The sequence below is a fragment of the Rutilus rutilus genome (assembly GCF_951802725.1).
Source record: "Rutilus rutilus genome assembly, chromosome: 15".
In the NCBI taxonomy this organism is placed as follows: domain Eukaryota; kingdom Metazoa; phylum Chordata; class Actinopteri; order Cypriniformes; family Leuciscidae; genus Rutilus; species Rutilus rutilus.
Window position 1 is genome coordinate 35,687,412 of NC_140220.1, and position 17,123 is coordinate 35,704,534.

General features: G+C 37.2%; 1 protein-coding gene across 1 annotated transcript in view; it reads left to right on the plus strand.

Moving 5' to 3' along the window:
• The first annotated feature begins 6,438 nt into the window (after positions 1-6,438).
• Positions 6,439-17,123, plus strand: part of map3k5 (mitogen-activated protein kinase kinase kinase 5) — a 54,988-nt gene continuing 44,303 nt past the window's right edge. Inside the window, exon 1 of the mRNA XM_084431418.1 lies at positions 6,439-7,452. Within this exon, the coding sequence (XP_084287544.1) occupies positions 7,047-7,452 (406 nt within the window). The 5' untranslated portion in view covers positions 6,439-7,046. The remainder of the gene's footprint in view (positions 7,453-17,123) is intronic.

The window sequence follows — 17,123 nt, forward strand, 5'->3', positions numbered from 1 at the left end:
GAGCTTTGAGCAGGAGGAAAAGTCCTCTGTTAACTTGCAGATGCCAATGCAGTTCTCTGGGCATAAATGTGACTCCAGGAACTGACAGCAGGCGTCTACAAGACCTGAGACTAAGGTCATGTCAGCCGCCACCAAGAGGTCCATCACATTCTCTTGAGTAATGAGCACAGATCTTGTGTACGCATACTGGATAATAAGAGGCATGATGTCGCTGGATATTCCTAGAATTTCACAGAAATGTTGTGGGCTGCTCCAGTTGTTGGAGAAAAGAGCCCTGTGAACAAATTTGACAAAGAATTAATAATGAGCATAAATAAAATAAATTTTCGTTATTTACATTTTAATTTCAGCCAAATTTTCTCATGTAAAGAATCCAATTAGTTTCACCATTCATTGCCGCTCTTCAATTCCATTAAAATGAAGAATTAAATTTCAAGAAAGGGTTTTCCTAGATACTGTAGTTACATTCTTTGTTCTGGCAATACACATTCATTTTCATGCATTTATATATTTGGAAAGCTTAGGCAGTTTCAACAGTATGATGTTAGCAGTGGAAATTATGTATATAATTATAATTAATTATTTCTTAGTAATTTGCGCACAACTGCAGTTCAAATGCTTCTCCTCACCTAAAGTAGCTGCTGCAGCCACACATGATGATCTTGTGCACTTGAAATTCTCTGTCATTTGACTTGATGATCATGTCAGTGTGTTCGTCCAGTAAACGTGCTTCATTAAACACGTCAAAAGCTGTGGCTCTTATGTTCTCCATGTTCTCTCAGGACTGTAAATGTATTCAGTCTTCTCACCTCAAACTCTGATTAAAGTCACCTCAGGATCTTGCCTTTGTGGGGACTTTTGCTCAGAAGAGTTCTATAGAATGCCTCTGTGACATCATAGTAGTAGAGCTTGAATTTTTTTTTTTTCACTTTGTGTCTTGGCCACAGAATTATTATAGAGTTTTGTTTTATCGATTCCTTTTGCATTAAACATCTTTACAGTCACAAAGATATTACAAATTATTAAAAACTCAGTGACAACCCCGATAGCAAGGTGACATTGATTAAATGTTGAAATTCCATCAGAATCATCATTTTGGTTGAGGTTGAAAATTCAATGCTAAATAATATTGAATCAATGTTGAAAAATCAATGCTAAAATAATATTGGAACAATGTTGATAATTCAACATCGATTCAATGATCTTTTGGTTAATGCATTAACATTGATTCAATGTAGATTCAGTGTTGGTCTGCAATCTGGGAAATGCAATAAATAAAGCATGGGCAGTCTGGCAGATAAAGTTCCGATGTCCCGCCCGCGTGCCATTGGATGTTTAACAGAGTTAACCTCTTGAAAGACAAATATGCAGGTATTTTGGTGCAAAACTACTGAACATGTGAGAGCGGAATTTGTTGCTGTAGAGCATCCACACATGTGTATCAATAAATTTGAAGTCCTCCAAGTCCACTTTTTTGCTACAGTGTCTGCAGTGAATATGGTGCAAAACGCATTCACACACCCGTATCAAAAATGTTAAGTCACGGACAAATTTTGCACACCTGCATAAATTTAGCAAATTTTTTTTCGCCTTCAAATGTCAAGTTCCGCGCGCTCTCACTTTTGCACCATATACTCTGTGAAATGTGGAGCAAAAGTGATTTGTGCATCTGTGAGGCAGCGGCAGGCCCTGTTCAGAAAGCAGAGAATTTCGACCAATCAGAAGAGCTCGTTTGAGCCGTCGGCGCGCGACCGAGAAAGGGGGAAAAAAAACATGACCATTTTCCCGAGCTGGCGATGTGAAGGACCCGGCAATAAAGGTATGTTTTTTTCTTATCTTCCCCCTGCAATCACTCACTGTTATACATTTGTTTAAGTAGTTTTAATATGTGCGCTGGTCGGCTAAGTTGGTAATCATTGTTTCTTGGTTGGGTTAGCCTTTATATTGTTTCACGAAATGTAAGTTACACTGACGCTAATGCTAGCCTATCTGTACTGTTAAGTTTGCTATTCAATTGTCTCATAATTAAAGATACTCTCATATTAAACGATGTATTCCTTATATTCTCTTCTGCTTTACCTTCTAGAAAAATGACAGAACAGGGTGGGTCTTCGCAGGTCAGTATCATATCATATGTGTAACGTACAATGTTTTTCTTTCTTTTGGTTTGGTTTGTTTTTGGTGGATGATAACATTTATAGGAATACCATAGTAAAGTAAAGGTATTTTATTTGCCCAGTAGGCATAATTGGGAAGCTGCAGTGAGTCACAGAGCAGGTACCGGACCTGGTTGAACACCCAGATGTACTCTGGCACAGAGCCAACTCGTTACTCGGCGCCCACACCATCAGTATCTCCCCGTATCCAGTTAAGCAACACTGAACTGGTGTGATATGGGGGGGAATGCAACAATATATTGGTGCTTGAGAATACTGCCGGCTTATGAACGCGTGCATAATAAAAGGGGGCTACATCATATAGTTAATGTGATTATTATCAACCTCAGCCATTACTATTGTAACTCGCGCTGTCTATACGACCTGGTTGAAACCATGGTTAGAACACGCGCCAGTTGGGACGTGTCTCCATGCAACTAGTCACCCAGTGGCAGCTCAGCTCTCTCCTCCTGCACTGACAGAACGTGTGGTGCAAACAAGGGAATGTCCAAGTTATAAAGTGAGCACGCACCCCCATTGGGCAATCGGTTCCTTGGGAAGCATAAGCTAGTCGCACAGCTTCCACAATCCAGTGTGATAGCCTCTGTTTTCGACAGCGCGCTGCCTTTCTTGGTGCAGATGAAAAGCTGCTCCGAAGTTCGAAACTGGCTGTTCACATAAGCACGGGGCATAAAGCACACTTCTGTGACACTGAATTAGCGTCTAGCTGTCCATGAGCTAGGAGCAGGAGCAACTTTATGACTCTCTATGGGCTTCTCCCTTCACTTTGTCGGACTTTATGCCTCCACGTCCCCCTGATTGCCTGCAAGCTTCTCCTCCTGTCTATACGGTAATTTCTCTACTGTGCGACAGAGAGTCGCGTGGTTATGACGCAATCGTTAGCCTATTTTTACAAAAACTGCTTCTACGGGGCCATAACGTAAGATACAAGGTAATGGAGCCTATACACTGTCGTATTTCTTTAGAAATAAATAATGGACAAATGGAGTCTTTAAACGCCTCAGATGTGAAGTTATTCGCTGTCAAAGTGATGCAAAAATGAATGGGAGTCAATAGAATGCTAACAGCAGGTGATGGCTTGCTAACCAATGGCGGCCCCCATGGAAGGTACGCTTTCCGGGTGCTGGATTACCCCCTTGGTCTCTGTCCCCAGCACATTTCAAACCAAACTGACGCCCATGGTTCCAATGATGTTCTTTTTACAGCAAACACAACCTTATTCGTTTGAAGTCAGTTGTCAATCTAAATGTTTAAAGGATGTTCCAAGAATTTTGTTCTAAGAACGTTTTCTCCCAACATTATGAGGTCATTTAAAAAAAAACTTGTACAAACAATGTATAACGTTTTTGAACAAGACCAGATAACATTGAACAAAATGTATTTTAACGTTACTGGAAGAATGTTTTGTTCATAACTTTGAGAGAACCTTAATGTTTAGAGAAAACATGCTTGTGCTGTGTATTAGTACACTTCTGAACATTTGTTAACAATCACTACATTTATTTAATATGCCTATATGCATCCATAAAAAAAAACATTTTAAACATCACAGTAGTTTATAACACCATAGAGCCCAATAAACCAGCACTTATATAGCCTATTAATAAATACATATTAATATAGGCTATTCACATATATGTGAAGCACTGTTAAAACCATATATTGAAATAGGCTACATTTTTTAAATATATTATTTAAAAATACATTGAACATAAAGCTTATAAATTGTTCCTCATATTACATCTGTAAATATGTGTACATATACAGTATGCTAAAATATATTCATGCCTTATAGGCCTGTATCATGTATAGTTTTTAATAAATGTTTTTGCTATTTTATTTCTACACCATGTTAACCATTTCTAAAGCTATATTATATTATATTATATTATATTATATTATATTATATTATATTATATTATATTATATTATATTATATTATATTATAGCCTATTATATTATAGCCTATTATATAAATGACTTTGTAAACATTGTTTTACATTCTCATTCTCAATGCTTTCATATTCTCATTCCGTTTACAGTTCGGTGATGGTCACAGGCCTACTATCCACTTAATAATGTATACAATTTCAGGATATTTGATCTGATTATCAAATTCCTCTGTCTATCACTGTTGTTTTCACCAATTTCAGGTCAATTTAGTCCCTAAAATTACACAAAAAGTACATACAAATGTTTCTGACAGATTATTTAATGTAAATGACACGCTTCTGTTGAATATTTACTTTACAGAAATGGTTTAGACATGGCTAATTGCTAATAGCTAAAAAAAAATTTACAAGTGAATGACCAATTTATTTGTCCAAAGGACAAGTACAAGACCAAGGTTAATGCCAAGCCCTGGTTTATACATTTTTATAATTGTATTAATCATAATACCTTCAGAAGACTTTTCTTCATGCTGCTATTGTCATACAATGAAAGTAAGTTATTTTAATCCTACTTCCACAGTATAGCAAATTAGTACAAATTAAAAAAGTTTAGCAGGCACAGAATTTTGATGTGCATTCTCTTTTTTTCCCCTCAATGATGGAAGTTTTAATTTCCAGGTGTAATCCATATATTGTGTTAATGAACCTTTCCATTGCATAACATTTGTAAACTATATTTTGAATCTTGTGTGATTTAATATTCATAGTACTCAAAGCACAGCCTAAATAACTTAAGGGTTAACATTTCTGGAGTAGCCACACTGTTGCACAAATGTTTATGAAATAATAAATCATCATTAGTAACATCAGTCAATCTGTTCCTCAGATTGGACCACAGTGCTAGTCTGGCACCCCCACACCACTTGTATTATTAACACTGTTTCCATTTCATTTAAATGTTGATATGAAAATATTTGTTATTGGTGTTTTTTTTAAGCTATAATGTAGTGTTTCAAATGTATGATAATCATATGAAATTTTCAACTTTTTGATGTGCTGTAAAAGTGTGCAGTTCTAGAATTAAAAGTGTGCACTATAATTCACATGTTTGTGTTAATAAAAATAAAGTTGAAAGAATGGTGCAGAAACATTATTCTAACCTTAAAATAGCATTTTAACATGAAAGAATGTTTTCTTTTTTAAAGTTTAACATTTTAATGTTCTTGGAATGTTCCAAATAAACGTTTTTTGAATGTTGTATTGTTTATAAAATTTTGGGGGGAAAATGTTGCAGGAAGGTTAAAGCAAGATAGGTTCAGAGGGATTTTGTCAATTTTGTAATTGCAAATCAAAGACCACCTAATTTGGGGAAAACAAAATTAGGTACAAAATTCCAAAGAGAATTAGATTTAGAATTAAATGTCGAATCCAATTAATAAAAAAATAATATTATTTAGAGTAAAGAGTAACCAGAAATCAAGGAAGTTCCATCCACTTCATTCATAAGTAGGCCTATTCATTATACATTTCCTAATATGTGCATTAAATAAAACCGTGTGCACTAGTTGCTCCAGTAGTAGGCACTCGTGCAACTGCAACCTAGTCAATGACGCACATCCGAGTCCACGAGACGGAGGAAGTTAGCAAGTGAAGGGCATAGAAACAGAGCCCGTCATTCTCTGATAGAAATGAGTAGTGTGAAATGAGGAGGAGTGTTTCTACTTTCGCCTGGCTCCGCAGCGCGAGTCTCCGCAGACTGCGCGCGCACCTCCCCAAACGGACGAGGCGTTTGACGCGCTCGCCGTTGTACTATTCTTGTCTTCTAAACCATCAGGAATCAGCGGTTAGAAGAAGAAGCTATACACAACACACGTGACAATGTTTATTTTAGTACACCACCACCAATACCACACTACAAAAAGAATCGTGTAAAACTCAGTAGCCTAAACACTGAGATTATTACTCGTGACAATAAAACAAAATATATGGATATATGAGAATGTGTATACAATATAAATAAATTAACAATCTCTTATATTTGATAATTTCACTAAACATTTCATTAAGTTTCGTTAACATTTTTATAAAACGGACCTTATGTTCATTAAAAATACTTTTTATGCTATTGTATGCTCATTTTTTAAATGTAAGCAACTAATTTAGACGTGCAAACTGGGTGCTTACCAGGCTTAACGCAGCCTAGGATGGATAGTATGCAGATTAGGACGCACGGGGGCAAGTGTGGGTATTGTGACAGGCCCAAGTGGGATAGCGTCACGTTACGTATTTAATATTCATGACCTAAGTCTTTTCCATAGTAGGATTCGTTAATTCGCTTCCTGCCAGTCCAGAGGGTTTCTCCGCCCCCTGAGCGTGAGTTGTGCAGAAGATAATAATAGAAATAGGGCAGGGTCCAGGAGACAAACGCGCTTTAGCCGAGAGCGATTTCACAACTTAAGTATGACCTAAACACAATGACAGTCAGGAACCTGAAACCCAACGACAGGACTGAGAACGATACGCGCTGTCTCGCGGTGAAACGGGTTGTGGCGATGCGCACGGAGTTCAGCGATCAACAGAACTGCGTTACTTCGGAAACTCCTATAACGTTACATGCGCTCCGATAAATGAGCGTAAGCTCTTCCCAAACGGTTGTGTTGCAGGACATCGATGAATTTCCAGGAGTGGGATATCGTTTCTTCGAGTCGTGACGCGCGGGTCCGCGAGGAGTCCTTGATCTCTCCAGTTGTCCTTCTCTCCAGACATATACTGCTAAGCGCTGCGTTTTTAGACTTTCATCTATAAATTAAACGATAATCGTCTTTTTTGGTAGGTTGTCGGTGCTGATGACGTGACTCGCGTCACTTTTATTGACTTGTTTGATGCCACTAGTATTTGGCTACCAGGAATGCCAGCCATGATGAAGTGTGCTGGTTGAGTTGCTGTATTGTTGTGGCTGGACTCATTCAACAAACTGATGAAAACTGATGAAATGGATCTGGAGGCCATTTCTCTTTCTGTACCCTCTCTCGGTCAATCCCTAGACATGATCGGATGGAATAATGCAGAATCCAGTGGCGGTATGAATCCTGGTGCCGGGACCTTCTGGCACGACCCCTCTATCTGCAAGAGTGCCCACCCTGGGGTGATCAGCTTGCCCTCAGACTGTGGCACCTTGTTGACCACGGGTAAATGTAAAAACCGAGCCGTAACAGTGGCCTACGTGAGGAACTCTGAGACAAGCCAATCTCTCAGCTCAGAGAACATGGCATTACAGTGTCTGAAAGATGCTTGTGACATCATGGGGTGTAAACTAGATGTAATTCCCTTTGGAAAGCTGGACTTTGGTGAAACTTCAGTTCTTGATCACTTTTACAATGCAGGTAAGTCTATACTGAGAGATCCTTGGGAATGTCCTGCAAATAAATGTGAATGCCATTTGCTTAATCAACTTAATCAGTGTGTTGACAGCTCTAATGCTTGGTTGTTGCAACCTTTTACCGTGTATTAGGTGTGTTTGGTTTGTTTCTTTCTCTTTGGTTTCTATCTTGTTTTCCAGTTCTCACCTTTTCCAGTAAAGTTCTCAGAATGAAATGATATGTGATGGTATCACTCCCCCTCACACCCGCAACCCAGGGTGGAGTGCAGTTGAATGGAAACAACGTTTTCCTTGGCATCTTGAAACTTAATGTAAACAGTTGATCGGCAGCAAAACCAGAGAGGCACAATCTTGTTAAAAATGTTCAAGTCACCATATCACCATAACCAGAGCTGTTTGCATTTAAATCCATAAGTCTAGAGGAGCTGTTGAGTTTTTACTTTTTCCCAAAACACTAAATAACAACAAACACCACCACATTCCTTACCTGGGGTCCATCCTTCGCACCTCACTTTATACATCTGAGATGATTTGACAGATGCCAGATCATATAATCTTGATAACTGATCTCTGGATAATTTGGTTGTTCAGTCGAATATGTGGATTTGATTAAAATGTCTGGACTAATTTGTCTGATATTACTACGCATTCTTGTGTTCATTGGAAAGGGCAGATATATCGATACTTGAAACCATGATTAGCAATACAGCGATTGGCTGGCGGCAAGACAGCAATGCAATGACATCATATTAAAAAAGAACATCACACACCTGATGAAAAACTTTCTGGACCTTTATAAGGAAACAGAAGTGACCAAAACGACATAAAAGTTATAATAGATATGTACTGTTTGTTACATGATTCCCAATTATTTCCATTAGCTTTGGAGCAGATTTGTATGACGGCATTAATTAAAGTTTTTTTAAGGGTCAAGAAAATGTTCAAATAGCACATCAGATAATAATAAAGTATAATAAAATGATTATGTAATTATTCCTTCATGAATCAATCCCTCAATCGTGTCTATATTATGATAGACTAAACAACATTACAATATTATTTTCTAATACATTTTTTTAAATTATTATTATCATTATTTTAAATTATCCTTGTCCCTGATTCATTAGGGTACTCTTGTAAGAAAGTAGCAGTGGCTAGGAGGACAGACTTTAAGTATCACCTCCGCTTAAAAAGATGCATTTAATCCTGTTTCCATGAAATAAGCTTCTCCCGAGCAGGTTCGTTTAAGCCTACGGATCTGTTGCTATGACAGCAACTCCGGGATGCTCTTTGAAGAAGCTAACAATCCTGGATCATGGCAAAACGTCAACAATGGAATCCACGTACAAACAATGGGCCCCTGAACACCTGTTTGTTACCATGCATTGCAAGATTGTCCAAATCCATAAAGTTATTACTTGCTGTGACAAAAGACAAAAATTATTTAGATTTTTTTTTAGATTGATTAGTTATTGAGAGTCCTTGAAATTGTCAGATATTTTGGGACAAACGACTTAAACTAAGTAAATCAAGAATAGTTTAATAACACCCATAACTGTAGAATAAGTGAAAGGACCGTACTGAGGTAAAATTAAGTGATAAAATTAGTTCATTAACTGTTTTCCCCCCTATAATCCTTAGCTCTTGTTCTTGATCATTGTCATCTTGTTTGACTTGGTTTCTTTTAGACAATTAGATTCATTTAGAGACAGACGCTCTGATTTGTTGCCTGGGGTTTTCTGAAACTGTCCGCACATTGTTCTCCGTCCATCATTTGTAAGGTTAAGGGTTTGATGTTCGGTTTGTTTCTCTGCACAGAATACTGTGTGTTTCACCATAGTTTGGTTCCACTTGTCTTAGAATGCTGTTTCTTCCATGTGGCCTTTTAGTCCAGTCATTTTAAGCCAAAATGGGGGTCAACCTTGAACAAATTGCAACAGAACCAAACTCAACTGATTTTGTATTTATTAATTATTATTGCAGAGATGGGGTTTGGGGCTGGGTCCGTGGGACTGTTTCTGGGTGTTCACTTTTTATTTTGCCTGCCTTTTGTCTTCTGAATTCTCCTTACCATTGTCTCCTGTTCTTCCCTCAGACTCGTCCCCCAGAAACAGTCCCACGGACCCAGCCCCAAACCCCATCTCATAAAAATTAATAAAGGCTGGTTTCTAAAGTACTTCTTCCTGCCTCTATGTATTAATGTTCATGGGTAGCCGTAATGGGTTCCATTCAGACCTTAACGTGAAGTATTTTACTGTTATTTGTCAACAAGATTCAACAAGACATGTTCACCTGGCTATACCCAATGTTTAGACCTGCTGTGGTATTTATGCAAATTAGTACACACATAATTAGATTATGCACCGTTTGTCCATGTTAACAAACAAGTAAAAAAAAACTTGTAATGTATTTTTTGTTTGTCTTGATGTAAGTAATCAACTCAGTAATTTTCATGGTGATATCTAAAGGTTAAAAATTTTACCCTATTCACGTGAGAAAAATAATGAATCTGCTATATTTGGGTCTTTTTCGAAACTTTCCCCTAATGGGATTCTTCGGGGCTTTTTTTCCCCCTTACTCAGGACGTATTGAGGATACAAAATCAGTTGAGTTTGCTTCTGTTGCAATTTGTTCAACCTTTTTTCATAAAATGACTGGACTATTTAGGTTTAAAAACTCAAGAGAAGTAGCTCTGTCTTATGTTGGACACGGAGATGTTATGTTGGCAGTACTTAGCTGAAACCCTCAGAATTCTTTGCTATTGGTTTGTAGCATTTCCAAGTTTCGTAAATTAAACGATGACTTTAGATGTCCTTGTGTAACCTTATCCTGTCTTGTGCACTTCAGCAAGCTCTTTGAGCTTGACTGCAACTCCTGACCGCACCATCACATGAGTTTAAAGGAACAACGCCATCACCACCATGTCACTCAAAACATGCATGACTTTCTTCCTTTGTTGGAACACAAAAGAATCTCATTTTTTCTATACAATCAATGTTGTTACCAGGGGCTGTTAAGCTCTGAAAGGAGCGAAATGCACCAAACAATACAACTCTTACACTACATCCAAGTCTTCTGAAGACATACCATAGCAATTGTGTGAGATCCAGTGGCTCACAAAGGGTGAAATATTGACAATAAAAATTCTGTCATCATTTACTCACCCTCAAGTTGAATTTCTCTTTTCTGCTGAACACAAAGGAAGATGTTTTGAAGGATGTGGGTAATCAAACAGTTGATGGGAAAAAATACTTTTGAAGTCAGTGGGGTACATCAACTGTTTGTGTACCGACATTCTTCAAAATATCTTCTTTTGTGTTCAACAGAAGAAAGAAACTCATACTGGTTTGGAACAACATGAGGGAGAGTACATGATGACAGAATTCAATTTTCATTTTTGGGGTGAACTATCTCTTTAGTAGTGACAGACCAACGTTTCCTCTAATGCTTGACTTTATTTTTAGGCTAATTAGCTAATTTTCCATTTATCAAAAGTGGTTATTCATCACAGTTTACTGAAAATGCACAAAAAGGCATAATAAATGCTCATTCATCATTCTTGTATATTAATCTGTATTTTTTTTATATACCAACCTAATTTTGGCCAGCATCAGTCACCACTGTTTATATTCTGGTACTGAACCACTAAAACCCATATGAACTTGCATTAAATATGAATAAGTTAGACTGTCTATAAATATTCAGTTTTTTCCTTATGAGGCACTGAATAAACTAGGCTACATACAAAATTGTTTCTAAGAAATCCTCAAGTTAAAACAGAAATGCAAAAAAAAAAAAAAAAAAGCATGCTTTTGTTATCATTTGCATATTTTAAGATGCCTTTTTGGTCCATAGATGCATTTCCTTATTATTATTATTGTACACGTTTACTTGTTTTGATGACTGCATTATCAAAGCATTTTTTGGGCATGAATGTTTTGTCTATCGATCAAAGGAAGCATGTTTTACATAGTTATAGCATTTTTTAAATGTTTGAACATGTTTTAATAGTGGATGTGTGGGAGGGTAATTGTACTTCTGGACTCTGGAGAGTTTTTGAAGGGAAAAGGGTTTGCGGTGGAACGCAATCTTATCAAAGGCTTGTCTGATTACAAGCTTACTGTTCCCTTGTATATTATGGTTATCTCTCTGCAAGGGCTGGTGATCAGATAGAAGTCTCCTTTGGAATTTGTATGTGGAAAGTTAAAGGTGTGTGGTGATTAAAGTAAGTCTGATTTTGTTTTGTTGTACTGTACCATCAACAGGGTTTATATGAGCACACGTGGAAATACTGCATATTGGATGGAAAACAGTATGTGAGCCGAGTAGTGCATACAAATTCACAATATTCATAAAACATTAGGCAATAAGTACCCGGATAACCTACCACATCCAGTGCACAACTGATGGCCACTTTACTATCCCATGGTTGTGAATCACAGAGAATCGATTGTGTAGGTCAACATGACTAATGTAGTATGTCCAGAATACATAATACTAGAACATACTTTTTTAACGGTTGTTGAGTAGAAGTACCTATTCAGAAATTATGCAATTTCTGACACAGCCTTAATTTTTACTCAACAATTAGGGATGTTTAAGGTGTCACTTTTACTATTGTTTCATACATCATTTAATCGACTTGTTTGTGCTAGACATGAATGATACCTCACATCATGTGGCTTGTGGAGGAGAGGTGTGCCGTTACTTTTCCAAGGGATTTGATTTAATAATACTGAGACTTGGAAGTGGGCTCATTTGATTTGGACTGGTGAGTAGTAGCAACAAATTAGCATCGCAAATTAAGGTTTCATTCGTCTATGTGGCGTAAATGTGTGGAATAAGTTTTTAATTTTAATTCCTCAGTTTGTACTCTAAAAACTTGTAAAGTAATTCAGTAGTTTTTCCTCTTAATGCTGTGGGAGAATTCTAGTTATTAGAAACGTGTCATCAAGATGCTTAGCAGCTGCAGAGAGATTCTGTTTCAAGTGTTGTTCTCGTTTCTTGCACTTCACTGAACTCAGTAAATGGCACATTCCTTTTCCGTCAAATGAGGCCCCGCTACCTCGCGCCGAGTGGTTTTCAGATCCATATCCTTGTTCAGCAGTCTAAAAACACCTGAGAGCTTGAGTGGTTCCTTTAATTATTCGGTTTAAATGTACTCTAAAGACTGTAATGAGACTGTCCATATAGTTGTTCACGTTGTGAACGAAGACCAAATGTATAGATTTTTAGAGCAAATGACTAACAGAATGTGACCATTGATTGGAAATGAATGTGGGTAAATATTTGGAAAAGACATTACAAGAGGAATGGCAGATAGCAGCAGTTCATTTGGGATAGCAGTCATCCTAGATGCAGGACAGTTTTAGACAAGTTGCAATTTGTTTACTTGCTGTAAATTGTAATGGAAGTCCTTTGCTAAATGCTGATCACATTTCTCTAACCGTCAGACTGCCACTGTAAAGCCACTTTCACTCAGAGATTCCGGAAAATACACGGATAAAGTGACCCGGGATCTGACCCGGGTTCGTTTGATTTTGGTTCATTCACACTGCCAGTGATTTTCCGGAATCAGAGAGTTCACACACTACCCGTAAAAATCCCATAAAGACACGTGACATCGATGTGACTTGTAATGTCTCAGCAGCGTCTTCAGTTTGCTTATGAGCTGGATTTCTCTCTCGAGAAACCACGCTTGTGCATTTTTTTTCTCTGATTCGATCATAAACTTGCGCATTACGCACCGTTTCACAGCTGGCTTCAGCGTCATCACTACGACACGGCATTATTACGCTTTTGTTTCCGGGACTGAACACGGCAATGTTACTAGGTCCCCAACCTGGCATCGATGCTGGCATCAATCCCGGGTCGTGTTTGCGTTCACACAGAAGGCGTTCTGGCAATTTTCCGGCAATTTTCCGGGATTGTGTAAAAGGGGCTTATGTGTGTTACTGCTCAGACATTTTCCTTTGTTTTTACAAACATTCTTAATATTTCATTTCGATCTGCCTGCTTTGACAACAGTGTGAGAACTGAACTGAGCTGGACGATGACATCACTTCATGACATCACTTTTCTCCAGAGCTGCTGTATCGATAAATGAACTAAGGGTCCGCTTACACGACGATGATCTACTAAAAACGGAAAGTTTTTTCCTCTTTACAGATGGCAACGTTATCAAAAGGATCCCCGTTCACACGGATCCGCGGAAACTAAAAACGCTGTATTGTGCATCACAGACAAGTAATTGGTGATGTCACTTTGTAAAGAAAGACTACTTGCCCGCGCACATACACGTTCAAACGCGCATCCCTTTAGACTAAACACGTAATACGCATGTGCACGCCGTCACCGTTTTCACAGATTTGCGTTTTTGACGTTTACATGGAGATGATAACGGTATCGCTTTCAAAACTCATTTTCAAAAACTTCCACTTTGAAACTTTTCTTTTTTTATGCGTTCACCATGAACGTTCAGTTGAAAACGGTGTCTTGCAAACAGCTCCTAAATTAATAACTAATAATTTTTATAATGGAAAAGAATCAATACTGAACTTACATAAACTGGGCAATGACTTTCTTCTAGAGTTGCTGTACAGCCAAAACAATCTGTGTTGCTTTATTTTCCTGTTATCACTGTAAAGCTGCTTTGAAACAGTCAGTATTGTAAAACGCGCTATAATAAAGGTGACTTGACTTGACAAACTGAGGGATGTGAAAATGACTGACTGTTGTAATCAACAAGAAGTCACAGATGTTCAACGCAAATTTTGTTTTGAACCAGTTGCTTACATGAAGAATCTCATTGTTTTTCACTTTAACAATAGGTTTAATAGTTTCTTCCTACCATATGTCTTTAATTTATATTGTATGAATACATCAAAAGAATGTATTATGCTTATTTTAAACATTTATATTCAATTATAAATATTTTTACAAAAATTATTTGATCACTAAGTCATGACAACATGTGTTTTTCCATTACTTAAACTCATCAAAATAATTTAACCAATTTTTTGAAGTTATACAAGATTCATCCAGGCAAGTTTTTTTTTTAAATAGTTGAAATGACAAAATTACACCGCAGAATAAAAAAACCAAAAAAAAAACCTGTTCTTTTGGGAATCATCTCCAAACGATAGGAAGAAGTCATAAACTTCCCTCCAACATTGGTGCATGACATAGCAAACAGTTTTAACCACATAAATGACCACAAACTTTTATGAGGTATAAAACAACTTATTTTTGTAAGTGTAACTGGATTAATTATTAATATAGTGAGCGTGTTAACCTGCCCAACAATACACCATTAACTGAACCTGCTGCAGTGGATGCTGTTTTGTACTATTATTTGGCGTGTAGCTGACGCTTCATGTTCCAATATGATGGGTTGTTCTTAGAAAAGAATATACAATTTTCAATGTCACTTTATTTATAAAGCACTATTTAAAACAACACCTGTTGACCAATGCGCTGTACATAGCATAAACGTAAACACAATAAAATAAAACAAATAACAGACAATAAAACCGATAACATGACACTGTCACTAATTGTCACTAATAGAAACGTTGAATCTTTGCTTGGTATTATAAACGGCAGCTCTCCCCACTACCAGATGCTCTACTAGCATTTATTTACGAGTGTATGCAAAATGCTGCTGATCAGTTTGTTGTCAGAATCTGAAAACTCAGCCTTAGTCAGAGGAGATGCCATGTTTAATCACATCCGAAAGTGCAGTGCGTTGTTTTGCTGGGTATCAAATGTATGCCTGACCAAACAAAAAATGCCTGAATTTTTTTCATATGAAAATTAGAAATGGCCTAGTAGCAGATGTATTCTGTATTAATGTGTAACGTCAACCATGTAGGCATTAACAATTTACTGATTGAATTACAGGAGTATAGGAACTATAAAAGGTACAAAAACAGGAACTACCTGTTCATCCAAACAATTGAAGGGGAGTATATGAGTAAGCTATTTGAAAACGGCCATTATTCTTGTGGTTCTGTTTGGTGCCACTAGTGAAATTATACACTCCAGTTTTCAGATATTACACGTACTATACTTCCATCCCTCACAGTGTCGTTTCTACTCCAAAGTTTATAATGTCTGATACCCCATTGGATTCAATAGTCCAGTCTGGCCAATACAATCTGGCGTTTCAGCATGATTGGTTTCTGCCTGTCCAGGAGCAACATTGGTCCTCTTTGTTGGAACAAAGACTCAGTAACTCAGAAAAGCTAAAACTCAAACTCATTTAAAGCTTTTATTTACCTCATGTACTTTAAGTTTCACATTAATTTAATGTAACTAAATAAATAACCTAAAAGCCTAACGTAGCTGTACCTTGCATTCATTATTTGAGAATTGTCTCTCTTTTTTTCTTCTTCAAAAAGCCATTTGTTGGATGACTCTACCTCTTATTACATTGCCCATTAATATGATTTGTGCACTTTGCTCTACATTACTTTGATGAAAGTGTCTCTTTAGAATAGTTATTTAGTTCAACCCCGAGAGGTATTGGCAAGAGCAAGTAGTAATGTTACTGTAGTGGCTGTACATGAAAAACTGGAATAGATTTATGTGGGAGAATTTTAACTACAGATTTCCATGTGTGTATTGGAATGCTAGATCCAGTATTCACAGCCGGAAATTATCATCATTGTCATTGGTTTCACACCTGTATGAATTTCTTTTTCCAAAATTCATAAAAGGTGATGTTCAGCAGAATGTTAGTGACTGACAGCCTTGATGACATTTCTCATTTGTTGTAGAACTGTACGATTCTGGATAAATTGTTAATCACGATTTTACTTGTTTCAAATAGAGATCACAATTATTGACTAAACAAAATAACGTAACTTACCAGTGCTTCTGACAAAATGTTAAAGGTTGCACTTTTTTTTTACAGTACATGCACTTTCGTTGTGTTACAGTGAATTTACCTAAGAAAGTACTGTTTAACATTATGTAACTTATATGAGTTAAGGTAAGATTTAGGGTTAGTACCTAGTTATATTACCCAGTTGTTGTAATTACTCTAGGAAGTACATAGTATGTACGTGGGGGAAAGGACTGTAAAATAAAGTGTTACCAGTGTTAATTGCTGCAGTTGATTTAAAATTTGTAATTAATTTGAATGAATTATTTTAAAGAAATCGATTTGAATTAGGACTGCATGATTAATCGAAACGAAACCGCAAGTGTTTTGGCAAAGGCTGTGATTTTTAAATGCTTGTCAGTGTATTTTATGCAACTGATTGAGGCATCTGAAGGAAATAGCGCATCCCTTTGGAAGCACCTCAACAGCCTTACTAAACTTAAAGGGTTAGTTCACCCAAAAATTCTGTCAGTAATTACTCACCCTCATGTTGTTCCAACCCCGTAAGACCTTCGTTCATCTTCGGAACACAAATTAAGATATTTTTTATTAAAGGGGTCATATAATGGTACATGCACTTTTACAAGTTGATTGCACTGAAATGTCTGTTGGCAGTGCCTGTACACAACCATCCTATCATGATAAAAATCCATCCAGTGGTTTTGTTTTAATCTCCTTATATGTTTGACCATCTCTGAAATCAAGCCGTTCGATATTGTGACGTCATAAGATCGTACGCCCCTCCCGCTATTGTGATTGACAGCCGTGTTTCAACACAAGACCCGCCC